The following is a 15491-nucleotide window of genomic DNA, read 5'->3' as shown; positions in this document are numbered from 1 at the left end:
CTTTCCATAATCTGTTTACATATTTGTACCTCTATCTCACGCTCGCTGTTGGGAGGCCTGTAGTACAGCCCCAACATTGTTACCGCACCCTTCCTATTTCTGAGTTCTGCCCATATTGCCTCACAGCTCGAGTCCTCCATAGTGCCTTCCTTCAGCACAGCTGTGATATCCTCTTTGACCAATAATGCAACTCCTCCACCCCTTTTACCTCTCTCTCTATCCCACCTGAAGCATCGATATCCTGGGATATTTAGTTGCCAATCATGCCCTTCCCTTAACCAAGTCTCAGTAATAGCAATAACATCATACTCCCAGGTACTAATCCAAGCCCTAAGTTCATCTGCCTTACCTACTACACTTCTTGCATTAAAACAAATGCACCTCAGACCACCAGTCCCTTTGCTTTTATCATCTGCTCCCTGCCTGCTCTTTCCCTTAGTCACGCTGACTTCATTATCTAGTTCCTTACAGGCTTTAGTTACTACCTCCTTACTGTCCACTGACCTCCTCATTTGGTTCCCAACCCCCTGCCACATTAGTTTAAACCCTCCCCAACAGCGTTAGCAAAAGCACCCCCAAGGACATTGGTTCCAGTCCGGCCCAGGTGTAGACCGTCCAATTTGTAATAGTCCCACCTCCCCCAGAACCGGTCCCAATGTCCTAAGAATCTGAACCCCTCCCTCCTGCACCATCTCTCAAGCCACGCATTCATCCTGACTATTCTTTCATTTCTACTCTGACTATCATGTGGCACTGGTAGCAATCCTGAGATTACTACCTCTGAGGTCCTACTTTTTAACTTGGCTCCTAACTCCCGAAATTCTGCTTGTAGGACCTCATCCCGTTTTTTACCCATATCATTGTTGCTTATGTGCACAACGACAACTGGCTGTTCACCCTCCCCCTTCAGAATGTTCTGCAGCCGATCTGAGACATCCCTGACCCGTGCACCTGGGAGGCAACATACCATTCGGGAGTCTCGTTTTCGACCACAAAACCGCCTATCTACTCCCCTTACAATCTAATCCCCTATGACTATAGCCCTTCCACTCTTTTTGCCGCCCTTCTGAACAGCAGAGCCAGCCACGGTGCCATGAACCTGGCTACTGCTGCCTTCCCCTGGTGAGCCATCTCCCTCAACAGTATCCAAAACGGTATACCTGTTGTGGAGGGAGATATTGTCTTTATCATTCATGAGATGTGGGTGTTCCTGGCAAGCGCAGCATTTATGCCAATCTCTAATTGAGACAACTGAGTGGCTTGCTAGTAAAGGCCGGCGCAGGTCTGCAAATTAAACCCGAGCCCGATCCGACCCGGCCCGAATCCTTCCATTTTTTCCCGCGCCCGACCCAACCATTATTTAACCTACCTTCCGTTTTTCACCTTGTTGCTTATCTGCACAAGCTTAAAATAACTGTAACAAAGCCACCTTTGAAATCCAAAAAGTACATTAACATTGGAGCCACTTACTGAGGTTGTAATGAAGCGTGTCCGACCCAGCCCGACCCGAGCCCGAATGCCAGACCCGGAAGTGCGACCCTACCTGACCCGAACCCGACACATGTCGTCGGGTTCATGTCAGGTAGCCGGCCTTTACTTGCTAGTCCATTTTAGAGGGCAGTTAAGGGTCAACCACATTGCTGTGTGTCTGGAGTCACATATAGGTCAGACCATATAAGGATGGCAGATTTCCTTCCCTCAAGGACATTAGTGAACTTTTGGGTTATTACAACAATCTGGAAGTTTCATGGTCGCTATGACTAATGCTAACTTTTTATTCCAGATTTAATTTTTAAATTAATTAACTGACTTTAAATTCCCCAGCTGTCATGGTGGGATTTGAACTCGTGTCACCAGATCATTAGTCCATTACTAGGAATAGTAACATCACCGCTATGCTATTGTAGCCCAGCAGAGAGAGAGGAGTTTTCACTTACAGCAAAAACAGAATTGTAACAAACATTGGTTGCTGAAGTGAAACATTAATTTTCTTTTTCTTTTTTAAAATATAAATTTACTTCTGTTTCTTGACAATACTGTGGTTTCATGGCGACCAAGTAAGTCAATCCCAGCTATAATCTTTGTTCCATGGGGTTTGAGAATGTGATATACCCTCGGAGATTTGGTACAGTAAATTAGAATATTGAAATAAGGAAGGTAGACGCATGTTCTTCCTGTGCACAACCACTCAGGCAGCAGAAGTTTACTTACACCAGCCACAATGATAGAACGCATACCAAAACAGGCAGACCATTGGTCTCGCAATGAAAACCCTGTTACTTAGAAACCATTCTCTTGTTCCTTTTCTTTCCGATTGTTAGCCAACACGATACACTAATTTTCTCTTCCATTGTTTCTCTTTATTTTAAAGGTTGAAGTAATAGTGGTGACCACTGAGCACGCAAAACATTTTTATGACTTCAAAGATGTCCCTGCTACAATATATTGTGATTCAGATGAGTGGGAGGTAATGTATTTTTTATTCACTATTTAAGAAATATATGCAAATAAAATGAGCAAAACAAATACTTTCACTGTACATCTAATTGTATTCTATTTAAACAGCTCATTGTTTTACTCAAATTACATCTTCTAGATAAATACTTTCTGCTGTAACTAACATCTTTGCTATTGGCAGGAGGCCATTCCTGAACTTTTGTCACTATATGAGTAGAACTTCCTCTTTATGTAATTTAATCCTAGCAGATGTCCTCTAGTAGTTCCTTGCCATATTTCAGAATTTCAGACTGTGCTACCACTGGGGGTCCTTGGTGTAATATGTTAAAATGCTGTTGTTGAGCTAAGCTTAGCTCTCAAGCGGTTAAACTCATAAGACAGCAGGGGTTGAAGGTGGAAATTAGCTTTCAAATGGGGAATTTAAACCAGCGTGCAGGCAGCAGTGAAAGATAGTTTGAAATTCCGTGATTGTTCAAACTCATTGCTGTTTGCAACAGATCTGTTCATCTGAACTTGGCCTGAGTCATGGCCATGTTAGGCTGGTGGATTCTGTTCTTTGGGGAGAATAGGGTAGTTCGTGTTGATCAAAAGCTGATACTAGAGTCGGGGGTTTTCTTTAAAATTAAAAAGAAAGATAGATGTAGTCAGGCAGTAAAGTGCCCTGAGTAGGATTGAAGACAGGAGCATGTAGTTTCAAGGAAGATGACCTGCTGAAGTGGGGTGGCATGTCATATTTATTATTTTTATATTATTACATCAAGGTGAGTTGTATTGCAGTAAGGGAATCTGATTATTGTTGCAGCTTGTTCAGTTGATGGGGAATAAAGCAGCTTTATGATTCATATCCATTCTTGTCTCACCAAGTTTTAGCTGTGTACAACTTCAGAGAAATTGAAGAAATACATAACTGAAAGACACAAGTATTCAATATATACCACAAGAGAGTGTGAATGTTACGCTGCTGGGCTATGGTGTTTTCACAGTAGATACAGGACAGTCTCTGATCACTCCGATTGTGTAAGATATTCACCTCCATTAAGCCAGTGGCTGGCGCCGTTGAGCCCGATCAGGTATCTACAGCAGATCTGAATTCGTAATATACCTCATCAGTTGCTAATGTCAGCATTTCTCTGCAAACACTGTTTTAGTCCGGAATTTGTTTGAGCATCATTCAGATTTGACAGAGCTGGTTATCTATAATATGAGGAGCATTGTGAATAATGAAATGAAAGAAATTCCTCCTGTTGTTTCCCCTCCTTTCAAATGAAATTATTGTCTACATATGGTTTTTTGTTAAGCTGTTTGTTTAACCTAATGAATGAAAACATGATATAATGGAAATTGTTATTCACAAAGTTTAATTTTTTTTCGTGTGATTTCCATACAAGTTGATCTCATTAAGTTGCCTCACCTCCAGTAAAAACAACTGCAGGAAATCTGCTGAAAAGGATAAACTTACATTCACAGAAATGATCCTTTTTAAACATGCTTAGCAATTGGTCGAGGAACTCTTCTGTAGATCCTTGTATCTAGAGTAGGACAGTCTGATTAGTCCATGGCATTAGGGGTGCAGGGGTGGGGGAGGTGCGTGGCATTCATTCCTCATTTATGAGCATTCTGAGTTCCTCCTGGCTGTTGGCAAAGCCATTTTTGTTAACATTTCTGGATAGTTTCAACAGTGGGTAGGTAATAAAAATAGCTTGCTTGGTCCTGTACTTCCTTCTCGCCTCATTACTGGCTACCTTTTGGGATTTTATTTTAACGTGGAACTTGACAAGACAACAACACTTCATGCATATTAGCTTATATATGCTCGTGAGTGCCAGTCCAGATAGCCCCAGGAGAACTGATCACAGGGCAGCTGGAGAGGGTTGCTTATGGGGTCCATAGCTGTCTCTAGTGCCAGAAGATTTAATAAACTCTGCCTTTAAAAAGATTCAAAATCAGCAAAATCCACAAATCAGTAGCTCTTTGCCCTAATTTCTTGCTTGTATAGTATTAATAATTAGGAATGCTTTCATAATTTTGACTCCTGTTTGTTACTGTGTAATTAAGGAGGTGTAGAAGGGTCTGGGAAGATGAGTATTCCTGCTTATATATCAATACTGATACTTTCATTCAAGATGAGGCTGCAGCAGTGTAAACTTTCTTCGTTGTTCTAGTCCACTTGCCTATCTGCTGGCCCCTTCAAAATTATATCATGCACTCTCTCGTGCTCATTGTATCTTATCTTGGCTGTGAACATGGCATGGCTTCATACTGTGCTATGGCAACTATTGTACAGTACTGCTGTCACTTGTAATCTGTTTTGTTTCCTTTAGATGTGGAAGCAGAGGTCTGATCCCGTTCTACACATAGATCTGAGGAAGTGGGCAGATCTAATGGTGATAGCGCCTTTGGACGCCAATACACTAGGAAAAGTAGCCAGTGGAATCTGTGACAATTTATTGGTAAGTTGACCTGATCACTGTTTCCCAGTTGGTTGGATCATGAAGCTGGTTAATAAGTTTTTTCCCTACATTTAAAGAAAGACTTGTATTATATAGCACCTTACCTGGCCTGAAGACTTCCAAAAGTGCTTAATGGCCTATGAAGTGTAGTCACTGTAAAGTAGGAAATGTGGCAGCTAGTTTGTGCATAGCAAGCTCCCACCAACGGCAATGTGATAATGCCAAGATAATCTGTTTTTGTGATGTTGATGGATAAATATTGGCCAAGACACAGGTGATAACCCCCTTTGCTCCTCTTGGAAATAGTGCTACAGGATCTTTTACATCCACCTTAGGGCTTCAGTTTAATGTCTCATCCAAAAGATGGCACCTCCAACAGTGCAGCACTCCCTCAGTACAGCACTGGGAATGCCAACCTTGATTTTGTATTCAGTTCTCTGGAGTGGGACTTGGACCCACAACATTGTGACTCAGAGGCGAGAGTGTTACTGAGCCATGGCTGATGCATTAGCGGATTGAAAATGTGTGACGATGCAACACAGCAGACTTTACAATAGCATTCTCTCAATTCAGAGTTCCTTTCAAAAATGGTTGTGCTGGAAACAATAAACTTTCTTGACAGTAAAATAGTTGTGGCATGAGCTTATTGCAATTTTCTTCACCATCCCCCCATCCCCACCCACCAAGTAACCAGTTCCTTGAAACCAAATGACTCAAATTTTGCTTCTGGGAACAAGTGAACATCTTTAAACAACGCTCTATGACTTTTGGAGACTGTTCGATGAACACTGTTTCCCTAAATGGCCTTGGTTTTTATATATTCATGTTTCAAATAATGAGATTTTGCATCAAACTCCCTTTTCATTGCAGAATCCAGATCATCTTTTATCTAAAAAAAAATCTACAATACATAATTATTCCAAAGGAAGTAAAGATTTAGAGAAGTGCACTAAAACATTTTGTCGTTTAGGTTTGTGAAGTATTACCCCCACAATGTACAGATTGAAATATTACCAAATTTAAGCAACTTTTCAATTTCTCAACTGTCGGTTCTGAAATATTGTGAAACTTTCAGTGTAGAAGCTGTATCTATATTGGTGACTGCACTACTGTTAAACTATTTTACTTGAAACTTCTTGTCTCAACTCAAGTAGGACGAACCACTGCTTTGGTTGCACTGGGGTAGAATGTAATTTATCTTTCCTGACCACTCCACTCCAGATATACCTTGCAGTTCTATCTGATCGCAAATTACACGCATGTTGTTTGGAAGCTTGGGTCTTAAGAGATCAAGAAAAGATTTTCTGTGTCAACACAAAGATAGTTTCTTTCTCTCGCCTGGACGCATCAGGGCTTTGGGCCTTTTATATTGAGGCAGAAATCCAGTCTTTTAAGCCAGAGGCATCATTAATGGCAGCCGGCCTAGGGGCGTTCTGAATATTGTCCAAAATCAGCCTTCAGAAGGTTTCAAGGACAGAAACTCTGTGGGCGGCTTGCTTCCCTTTTTGGCTTCGACATGGCATGCTGCCTACTCCTGCCAGCTCCTCCAATTGCCAAACGCAAGGCCAACCATCTGCTACAACTGGACTACTGCAGCTGCAAGAAAATGATGTGACAGGCCCCGTTATGCCCATGATGCCTCCTGGCTGCACTTTCTTGGAGTTTAAATGTTTTGCGACTCTCCTGTTGCAAGGTGCCCAGGAAAGCTCTGGGAAACTTAAAATGGTGGAAACCCAGTGGAACTGCTTTCTGCCCCTTTTTCCTCTACTTTGTGCTCAGGCACTGAGTTTTTTTGATGGATAAGAACAGCATGCTCTCTAAAATAACTTGCGATCATTTATTGTTTGTTCCCCTCTACAGGATAGCATGGGACATTTTGTGCACTAAGGTCACTGGAAAAATGTCACTTGTTGTTCTCGGCAATTAAACCAATGAAAGTTCACAGGCTGAAGACCTGTGCAAGTTAGCCACTGTTCCTTTTGACGGTATCAAATTAGCTAGTTTATAAAACTATTCACCTTAACATTTCTTCTTTATCGACCATCTACTCGTGTGCTGGTCTGAAAATGGCAGCCATACCAGCAGTGATATTTTGGAGCTCTTTCTTATGGTTATCAATTCTTAAATACACAATTCTAGTTCTGAGCTGGACCAGGTTCAGGACTGTAATTCATTTCAGGAGGTTATTCCAATAGTAAACTATGAGCTACCTCCTATTATCAATTGAAGGTTTCCCCTTTGCTTACCATTATGAGATGACTTGCTGCAGCCTCGCCCACTCTGCAAAGGTACAAAGGGGTTACACCCTTTGCAGTAGGGTTAAAAAGCCTGTCAGCTCATGTTGCTTAGATAGTGATCGAAAATGATGGCATTCACTTTTGGCAACCTCTAACTGCCTTTTGTGATCCTGTACTATTTATTTGACTGTTTCCTTCCCCATTTCAGTTCTCATTTCATTTTGCTCACTTCTTGTTTTGTTTGGATTCATTTGCTGTTTTTCTGTATTCCTTCCTTTTTTTTGCAATGTGATTTTTCTACCTTTGCTTTTCACTCCTTTCGGTTCTCATTTTGTAGTTTTCCTTTCTGCCATTTCTCTGGCATGTGTTCTTGCCTATTGCATTTTACTTCATTTATGACATAGGCCTTTGAAACTAAACACCTTACAGTTAATGCCCAATAATACAATTAGAAATTGAAATATTAGAAAGAGTATTGTAATCACGGGAAGTATCCTTCTTCACCTCTCTACAAAGTTTGATCAGGTAAACGGTATTCTCCTCTATCGCCTGTCCACTATTTTCCCAGCTTTGTAGCTCTGTCCTCATGCTGTTCCATTTCAGTCTGTCCAACACCATCCTTCTTCCAATCCTGCACTGTTGTCACTTGGGTATTCCTAAAGATGCGTTATTTGCATGTTGCACTTCCTCATATACTTGCTCATTAGTGACAATATCTGTAGGCACCAGCTCATTTTCCATATGAATAGCAGCATTCTGCTCAATCCGTCCAGCACTTACCTTGACTCCAGATTACCTGTCTGCCATAACTGGGTGACTCAAAGTTTCCTTCGAGTAAACATTGGGAAGACTAATATCAAAATTTTCAGGTGCCATTGTAAACTTCAGTGCCTTATCTCTGACTCCACCTCTCTTCCTGACCACTGGCTTAGGTTAAAAAAGAACAATGCAAAACCCTGGTATCTTGTTCAACCCATAGCTGAGCTTAGCAAATTGTATCTCATCCATCACCAAAGCATAAAGCCCATATCCAGGATTTTGTCTCTCAGTATGATTTCTCTAATGTCTTCATTACTAACTTCCTACCCTTCACAGAATTGTTACAGCACAAAAGGAGGCTATTCGGCCCTTTGTGTCTGCACCAGCTCTCCTAACGAGCATTTCACCTGGTGCCACTCCCCTAACTCCTCCCAGAACCTTGCACATTCTTCCTTTCCAGATAACCATCTAATCCCTTTTGAATGCCTCGATTGAACCTTCCTGCACTACACTCTCAGGCAGTGCATTCCAGACCTTAACCACTTGTGTGAAAAAGTTTTTCCTCATGTTGCTTTTTCTTCTCTTGCCAATTATGTTAAATCTGTGCCCCCTCATTCTCGATCCTTTCATGAGTGGGAACAGTCTCTCCCTATCTACTCTGTCCAGCTCCTCACAATTTTGAATAACACCATCAAATCACCTCTCAGCCTTCTCGTTTCTTCAGGAAAACAGTCCCAACTTTTCCAATCTATCTTTATAACTGAAGTTCCTCATCCCTGGAACCATTCTCGTGAACCTTTTCTGTACATCTTTCCTGAAGTGTGGCACCCAGAATTGGACGCAGTACTCCAGCTGAGGCTGAACTAGTGTCTTATACAAATTCAACATTACCTCCTTCATCTTGTACCCTTTGCCCCTATTAATAAAGCCTAGGATACTTTGTTAACCGCTCTTTCAACATGTCCTGACACCCTCAAAGACTTAAGCACATATACACCCAGGTCCCTCTGCTCCCTTTAGAGTTGTACCCTTTATTTTATATTGTCTGTCCATGTTCTTCCCACCAAACTGAATCATTTCATATTTTTATGCATTGATCTTCATCTGCCGCTTCACCAACTTGTCTATGTCCTTTTGAAGTTCTACACTATCGTCCTCACACTTCTCAATGCTTCCAAGTTTAGTATCATCTGCAAATTTTGAAATTGTACCCTGTGCACCAATGTTTAGGTCATTAATATACATCAGGAAGAGCCAACTGATTCAAAACTTTGTATCCTGTGCCACATTCAGTCCCTTTTACCTATTGTTCCTCTCCTTGTGGAGCTACATTGGTTCAGAGCTCCACACACTCTGCAACTCGTTCAGCTTTGTCTTCTCCCACATTCTTTAGGTCTCCAACTCTGGCCTTTTGTGCATCCTTCCTCCCTTTGCCTCGCTATTGGTGTAGAGCTGTCAGCACCTCTGTCTTATTGTATGAAACTACCTTCCTAAACTCCTCCAGCTCTTTAAAAACTGTCCCAAAACCTGTCTTTTCAACCAAGCTTTCTCCTGCCTCTTGCACCATGGCTTATTGTTCATACCCATAGTCCTTTTTCTCTTTCATCTCTTTCCCTCCTCCTGCCCCACCCTTAGGACATGCTCAACTTTACAGGGTCGTATACAATACAAGCTGTTGCTATGAAGAATGTGTTGTAACAGAGATCTTAAAATTATATTGAAATGTCCTTTAATCAATGTCTTTTGTAGCCTTAGGCCTAAGCTAATGGTTAGCAGAGAAAGAGTCCATTTGGCTCATTGTGTCTGTGGTGGCTCTTTGCTAGAGTAATGCAAAACTGACCCCACTGCACAGCTCTCCCTATACTCCTGTATCTTCCTTTACTTTACATGTTGATCCACTGTCATAGTTTACAATTCTTTAACCATTTTTTCCCACAGAAAGTGACTTGGACATGTGATGAGATGAGGAATTTTTTTTTACCCAGGGGTCTGGAACTCACTACCTGAAAGGGTAGTTGAGGCAGAAACCCTCAACTCATTCAAAAGGAGTCTGGATATGCAACTTAAGTGCCGTAATCGGCAGGGCTACGGACCAAATGCTGGAAGGTGGGATTAGAATGGGTGGATCGTTTTTCGACTGACACAGACACGATGGGTCAAGTGGCCTTTTTTTGTGCCTTAAACTTTCTATGATTCTATTCTATGTGCTTTGTTGAAGTATGGTTTTAGTCAAGAAATTGCTTCTCAAGACAGCCCCATGTTAAGTTGTGTATCTGTAGCTAGAAGAACAGTAATTCATATATGAAAAGGGAAGTTTTTTTCAACAACTGGTGGTTCCTTAGCGCCTGGTATTGGCTATGTTGTCACCTTGCTGTTTGTGGGAGCTTGCTGTGCACGGTTTGGTTGCTGTGTTTCCTTCATTGCGGCGGTGACTGCACTTTAGGGGTGCGTCATTCGTTATGGGACGTCCTGAGGCTTCAAAAGATGTTACAGAAATGCAAATTCTTTTCATGATTCTATGATCTCCTTTTCACGCAGATGTCCACTTTATCAAACCTTTCTGTTGGCACTATTCATATGTGTGGTTAGAAATGAGCAGAATGATAATTCCTGGACCCTTCTCATCTCACTGTGCAAAGAGCTCTCTTCAAGCCCATTTGGCACCTCTGCGTATGGGTCATAGAAACTCTCACTACTGCTTCAGTGGACAGTTAACACCAGGAGTGGCAGGAAGAGGAAGGGCAGGGACACCTGGGGTATTGATTATTGGACTTGGGTAGTGGCTGGCAGCCAGTGGGGAGAAAGTATGGCAAAGGAAGGAAGTAAAAAGCAAGGCATTGGGAGGGCGTGGAAGGGACCAGAATGAATGGCAATAGGTGGGGAGGTGTATAGAGAAGGGCAAAGTCAGGGAGGGTAAGTGGACGGCAGTAAAGAGGGGTTGGGGGGGGGTGGGGAATCGAAGAGAACCCATGAATTACTCTTGATCATTACCATCAGAAAGAAGTCTCTACCACAGGGAGCATTTGAGGTGATTAGCATAGATACATTTGAAGAAGCTAGATAAGCACATGAGGGAGAAAGGAATAGAAGGATATGCTTATAAGTTAGATAAAGAGGAATGGGAAGAGGCTTGTGTGGAGCGTTAACACCACACTGAATTAGCTGAGCTGAATGGACTGTTTCTGTGCTGTACATTCTATGTAATTCTTTATTCAGGGTACTTTGCACCTTGATCTTGGTGAACCCTTTTAATTTATTGATCTGCGTGAGAGGCTTTTTAAAAAAAAAATGAGAACTCAAGGCTTCAAGAGACAGTCAAGCAGCAGAAAGCTGGGGACCTCTGATCTCTGGCAGTAGGACAGTGTGCAGAAAGGTTTTTTTTAAATGAGTAAGGCACCCCCATCAGATGGGCCATGATGTTTATTTTATTTTTCATAAAAGAGGTGGTACCTCCGATGGTGCAGCACTCTCTCAGTACTGCGCTGGGGTATTAGCTGAGGTGATGTACTCATTCTCTCTTTAACAAGTGAAAGAGGCTTCGCTAAGTTGCTACGTGCAGTGTGTTATTCGTTAAATTTTCTGGAAACTGCTAACTGAATTGTTATAAATCATTGTTGGAAAGGCATGGGGAAAAGAGATGGGGCAGAATTTTTAGTCCCCGATGGGAGTGAGTGCGGAGGTGGGCGGGCATGAAAATGAACACCATTGGGCGATGTGCCAGTTTGACGTCGCTGTATCTGCCGCCGGTGATTTTGCTCAGGCGAGCGGAAGGCAGGACCCAGAAACCCATCCTATTTGGATAAATGACCAATTGATCGTGTAATGAGCTTGTTGTCAGCTCATTAAGGACCAGTTTGGAATTTTGTTGGAGGCACACGGGTTGCACAATGGATCAGGGACAATCCAGGTGCAAGGAGGTGGAAACACAGCGTGAAGCCAGTTATGGCCACACTATGAAATTAGATTGGCCCATAAAAGGGACACAGCTGAGAGGGGCACTCAGCCATTGGCACACAGGTGCCATTGGGTATGCAGAGGCAGCGGAACGAGTGGTCTGTACGTATTCGTGCAGTGGAAGGGGTCCTGACTCTCCAGGGATAGTGGGGCCATGGTGGGGGGGCAAGGTCCAGAAATCATTGTGAGTGAAGCAAAGCGCGTGCAAGGCAAAAGCAGCACATGGGTTTAAAATTTCACAAATTGGATCGAGTAGCAATGAGGATCAACATCTTCAGCAGCAGGGACAGAACCCCATGCATGAGGAATGAGGGGCAGGAAGGCAACGGCGGTTATACTTGCAGCATTAAATGTACCGCCGAAGAAAAAGCTATCTGGACAAATCTGAGAACCAGTGCCACAGGATACTGCGCCTGTCTAGGCAGATGGTCATAGAGATTTGTGCCCTCATAGCGGAAGATCTCATGCCTTGCAGTATTGCTCACCATGCCCTGCCAGTTGCCGACAAATTCACGATGGCCTCTGGCTCCCTCCAAGGATCTGCTGTGGACCTTGGTTGCGTCTCTCAAGCGGTGGCACACCATTGCGTCTCGCAGGCCACTGATGTCCTATTTATGACAGCTGGGCAGTGCATACAATTTCAAACAGATGGGGCCTTGCAGGCAGTGAGTTTCATTTCCATTGTTGGATTTCCATAGGTGCAAAGCATCATCGATTGCACCCATGTGGCCATCAAGGCGCTGGGTGAGAGGCCAGTGAGATTCATCAACAGGAAGGGCTTCCATTCCCTCAACATTCAGCTGGTCTGCGACCACAAGAGCATCCTGCATGTGTGCGCTCACTCTCCTGGGAGCTGCCGTGATGCCTTCATCTTCCAGTAGTCCAGGGTGACTGCAGTTTTTCATGTCACCACCCAAGCTTCGTGGATGGATTCTAGGGGACAAGAGATATTCCTTGAAGAGATGGCTTTTCACACCTTTACATGACCCCACAACAGAGCCACTGAGGTACTCCAACCGAAGCCATCTGCTCGCAAGAACCAATGACCTTCCCTCCATCATAAGGTCAGAAGTGGGGATGTTCGCTGATGATTGTACAATGTTCAGTTCCATTTGTAACTCCTCAGATACTGAAGCAGTCCATTTACGTATGCAGTAAGACCTGGACAACATTCAGGCTTGGGCTGATAAGTGGCAAGTAACATTTGCCACACAAATGCCAGGCAATGATTATCTCCAACAAAAGAGAATCTGATCATCTCCCCTTGGCATTCAATAGCATTGCCATTGCACATTCTCCACTATCAACATCCTGGGGGTCACCATTGACCAGAAACTGAACTGGAGCAGCCTCATAAATACCATGACTACAAGAGCAGTTCAGAGACTGGGAATTCTGCGGCGAGTAACACCTCCTGATTCCCCAAAGCCTGTCCACCATCTGCAAGGCACAAGTGAAGAGTGTGATCGAATACTCTCCATTTACCTGAATGAGTTCGGCTCACTCAACACTCAAGAAGCTCGACACCATCCAGTACAAAGCAGCTGCTTGATCAGCACCCCATCCTCCACCTTAAACATTAATTTCCTCCACTACTGACACCCAGTGGCAGCAGAGTGTACCATACGCAAGATGCACTGCACAACTCACCACGCCTCCTTCAATAGCACCTTCCAAATCTGCGACTTCTGTCACCTAGAAGGACAAGCATGGGAACACCACCATCTGCAAGTTCCCCTCCCAGCCGCACACCATCCCGACTTGGAAATATATTGCCGTTCCTTCACTGTCATTGGGCCAAAATCCTGGAACTCCCTCAGTAACGTCACTGTGGGTGTACCTACACCAGATGAACTGTAGCGGTTCAAGAAGGCTGTTCACCTCCACCATCTTGATGGGCAACCAATACTGGCGTTGCCAGAGGCACTCACATCCCATGAAACAAATATAAAAGGACCTCAAGGAGTGTAAGGCCCTGGAACGTCAGCTCCTCGGAGGACGAGGAGGAGCAGTAGGTTGATGAAGAGGAGGAAGATGCAGAGCGGAGAGGTGGCCAGGCTGTGGAAAGAGGTGGCCAGGACTGGTGCAGGACTCAAAGGTCTCATCAGAATGGCTCCATGCCATGGAACATCTGATCCAGGAGCGTTTCACCTGAGCACTTTTAACCCCCATGGGAGTGCAATCTCTGGAATTCACTTTGAGCTGCTTGTGAGAGCACTTACTTTGAGGATGCAACCTTGAATTGATCGACTGTTGGTGCCAATGCATGATGCACATCTGTCCAGCAGTCGCACTCTTTCCCCCCTTAAAAGACCTTTGGTTCCCTTCACCACTCACCCCTCTTTTTGAGTTTTGCCATTAAAGAATGGAAACTCACACATCTGGACTCATGTCAATATTTACAGTGTTAGCAAGAAATAAAGTGCCCATTAACAAGCGAAATAAACCCCAGTGAACCACTCAGTGCTCTGACTAACACGGTGGCCTCCACTCTTGGCCACTTCTAAACAGTGCTGCCTGTGGCCGCAAATAAGTGGAGGCAGCCTACTCGCTTATGTCTGCTTGCGGCTGAGATGCCCATGGCGGTTGTTCCCATCTTGGAGGCGCCAGTGGAGGCACCTCCAGAGGCTGCTGCAGTGGCGTCAATGCAGGGGCAGCCTTCATCTGCATAGATGGACCCTCAGTCAGAGGGGAGTAGGAGGTTGATGATGATGATGGCACCCTGTGAGAGGAAGCTTCTTCATCCTCATCGGTGATTGCCTCAGCCCTTGGATGGCCCTCTGGATCGCTGTAGGGGGTCACCAGCTGAGCACAACAAGCATCCACTTCATGCATCTATGCACCATCGGCACCACTGACTGGTCAATACTACAGAATGTAGCATGCATTCTGTGCATGTTAGTGCTCTGCTCTTACATCCACTCAGAGTGCTATGGCTCTCCATGAGGTTGGCCACTCTCTCAGTGGAGGAGCTCATGCATTCAAAGCCCTGATCCATGGTGGTACAGTTGATCTGAATGGACTCCTCCATTTTCAGTCCATGACTCCACACTGCATCATAGAGCTCTTACACATGGGTATGCTGGTCAAAGTCAAGCCACATTTCTTGTGACTCCCAAGGCACTGCATCTGTGCCCAGCTGAGCATGAATATGTGTGTCCTTCATTCTCCACTGAAGACTTCCCAGAGCTGCCTCTGCTTCTCTCTCACCTCCTGCTCATTAGTGTCATGCTCTTCACGCAGTGCTACTATTTCTAAGCACGCTCAAGGCCCTACTGATGTGAGTGTATCTGCTCTGATGGAGGGTGCACTTGTGTGATGTGGCAGTGTTGTTGTGACGCTTGAGCTGCCCCCTGTGATGTAACAGTGCTTTGATGCTCGCTCCCCACAACTGATCCTGTGGAAGACACAAGAAGGAGAGCATGAGAGCTAGCCTTTGACAGCAGAAGCCTCTGCAGTACTGAGGCTTCCCAATGCAGCTGAGACTTTGGCATGCTGTCAGATGGGGAGGAGTGTCCTCCATCCCCTTCATCTACAGAATTTGCTATCTTTTCACCCTCTCCTCCAGGTATTCCCATCATTCTGTCCCACACTTCGTCCTGTGGGGCCATCCTCGCGATTTCCCTCGCTGCCT

General features: G+C 44.2%; 1 protein-coding gene across 3 annotated transcripts in view; it reads left to right on the top strand.

The window, feature by feature from the left end:
• ppcdc (phosphopantothenoylcysteine decarboxylase) overlaps positions 1-15491 on the top strand; it is a 96671-nt gene that overhangs the window by 18852 nt on the left and 62328 nt on the right. For all 3 annotated transcript variants that reach the window (XR_010969467.1, XM_068015422.1, XM_068015421.1), the window contains exons 2-3: positions 2372-2467; positions 4779-4907. Coding sequence is in view for 2 of the 3 variants with exons in the window: in XM_068015422.1 (XP_067871523.1) it covers positions 2372-2467; positions 4779-4907 (225 nt within the window). In the remaining variant the exon portion in view is untranslated. The remainder of the gene's footprint in view (positions 1-2371; positions 2468-4778; positions 4908-15491) is intronic.

Source organism: Heterodontus francisci, chromosome 35 (genome assembly GCF_036365525.1).
Source record: "Heterodontus francisci isolate sHetFra1 chromosome 35, sHetFra1.hap1, whole genome shotgun sequence".
NCBI lineage: Eukaryota > Metazoa > Chordata > Chondrichthyes > Heterodontiformes > Heterodontidae > Heterodontus > Heterodontus francisci.
This window is presented reverse-complemented; position numbering and strand designations above follow the sequence as displayed.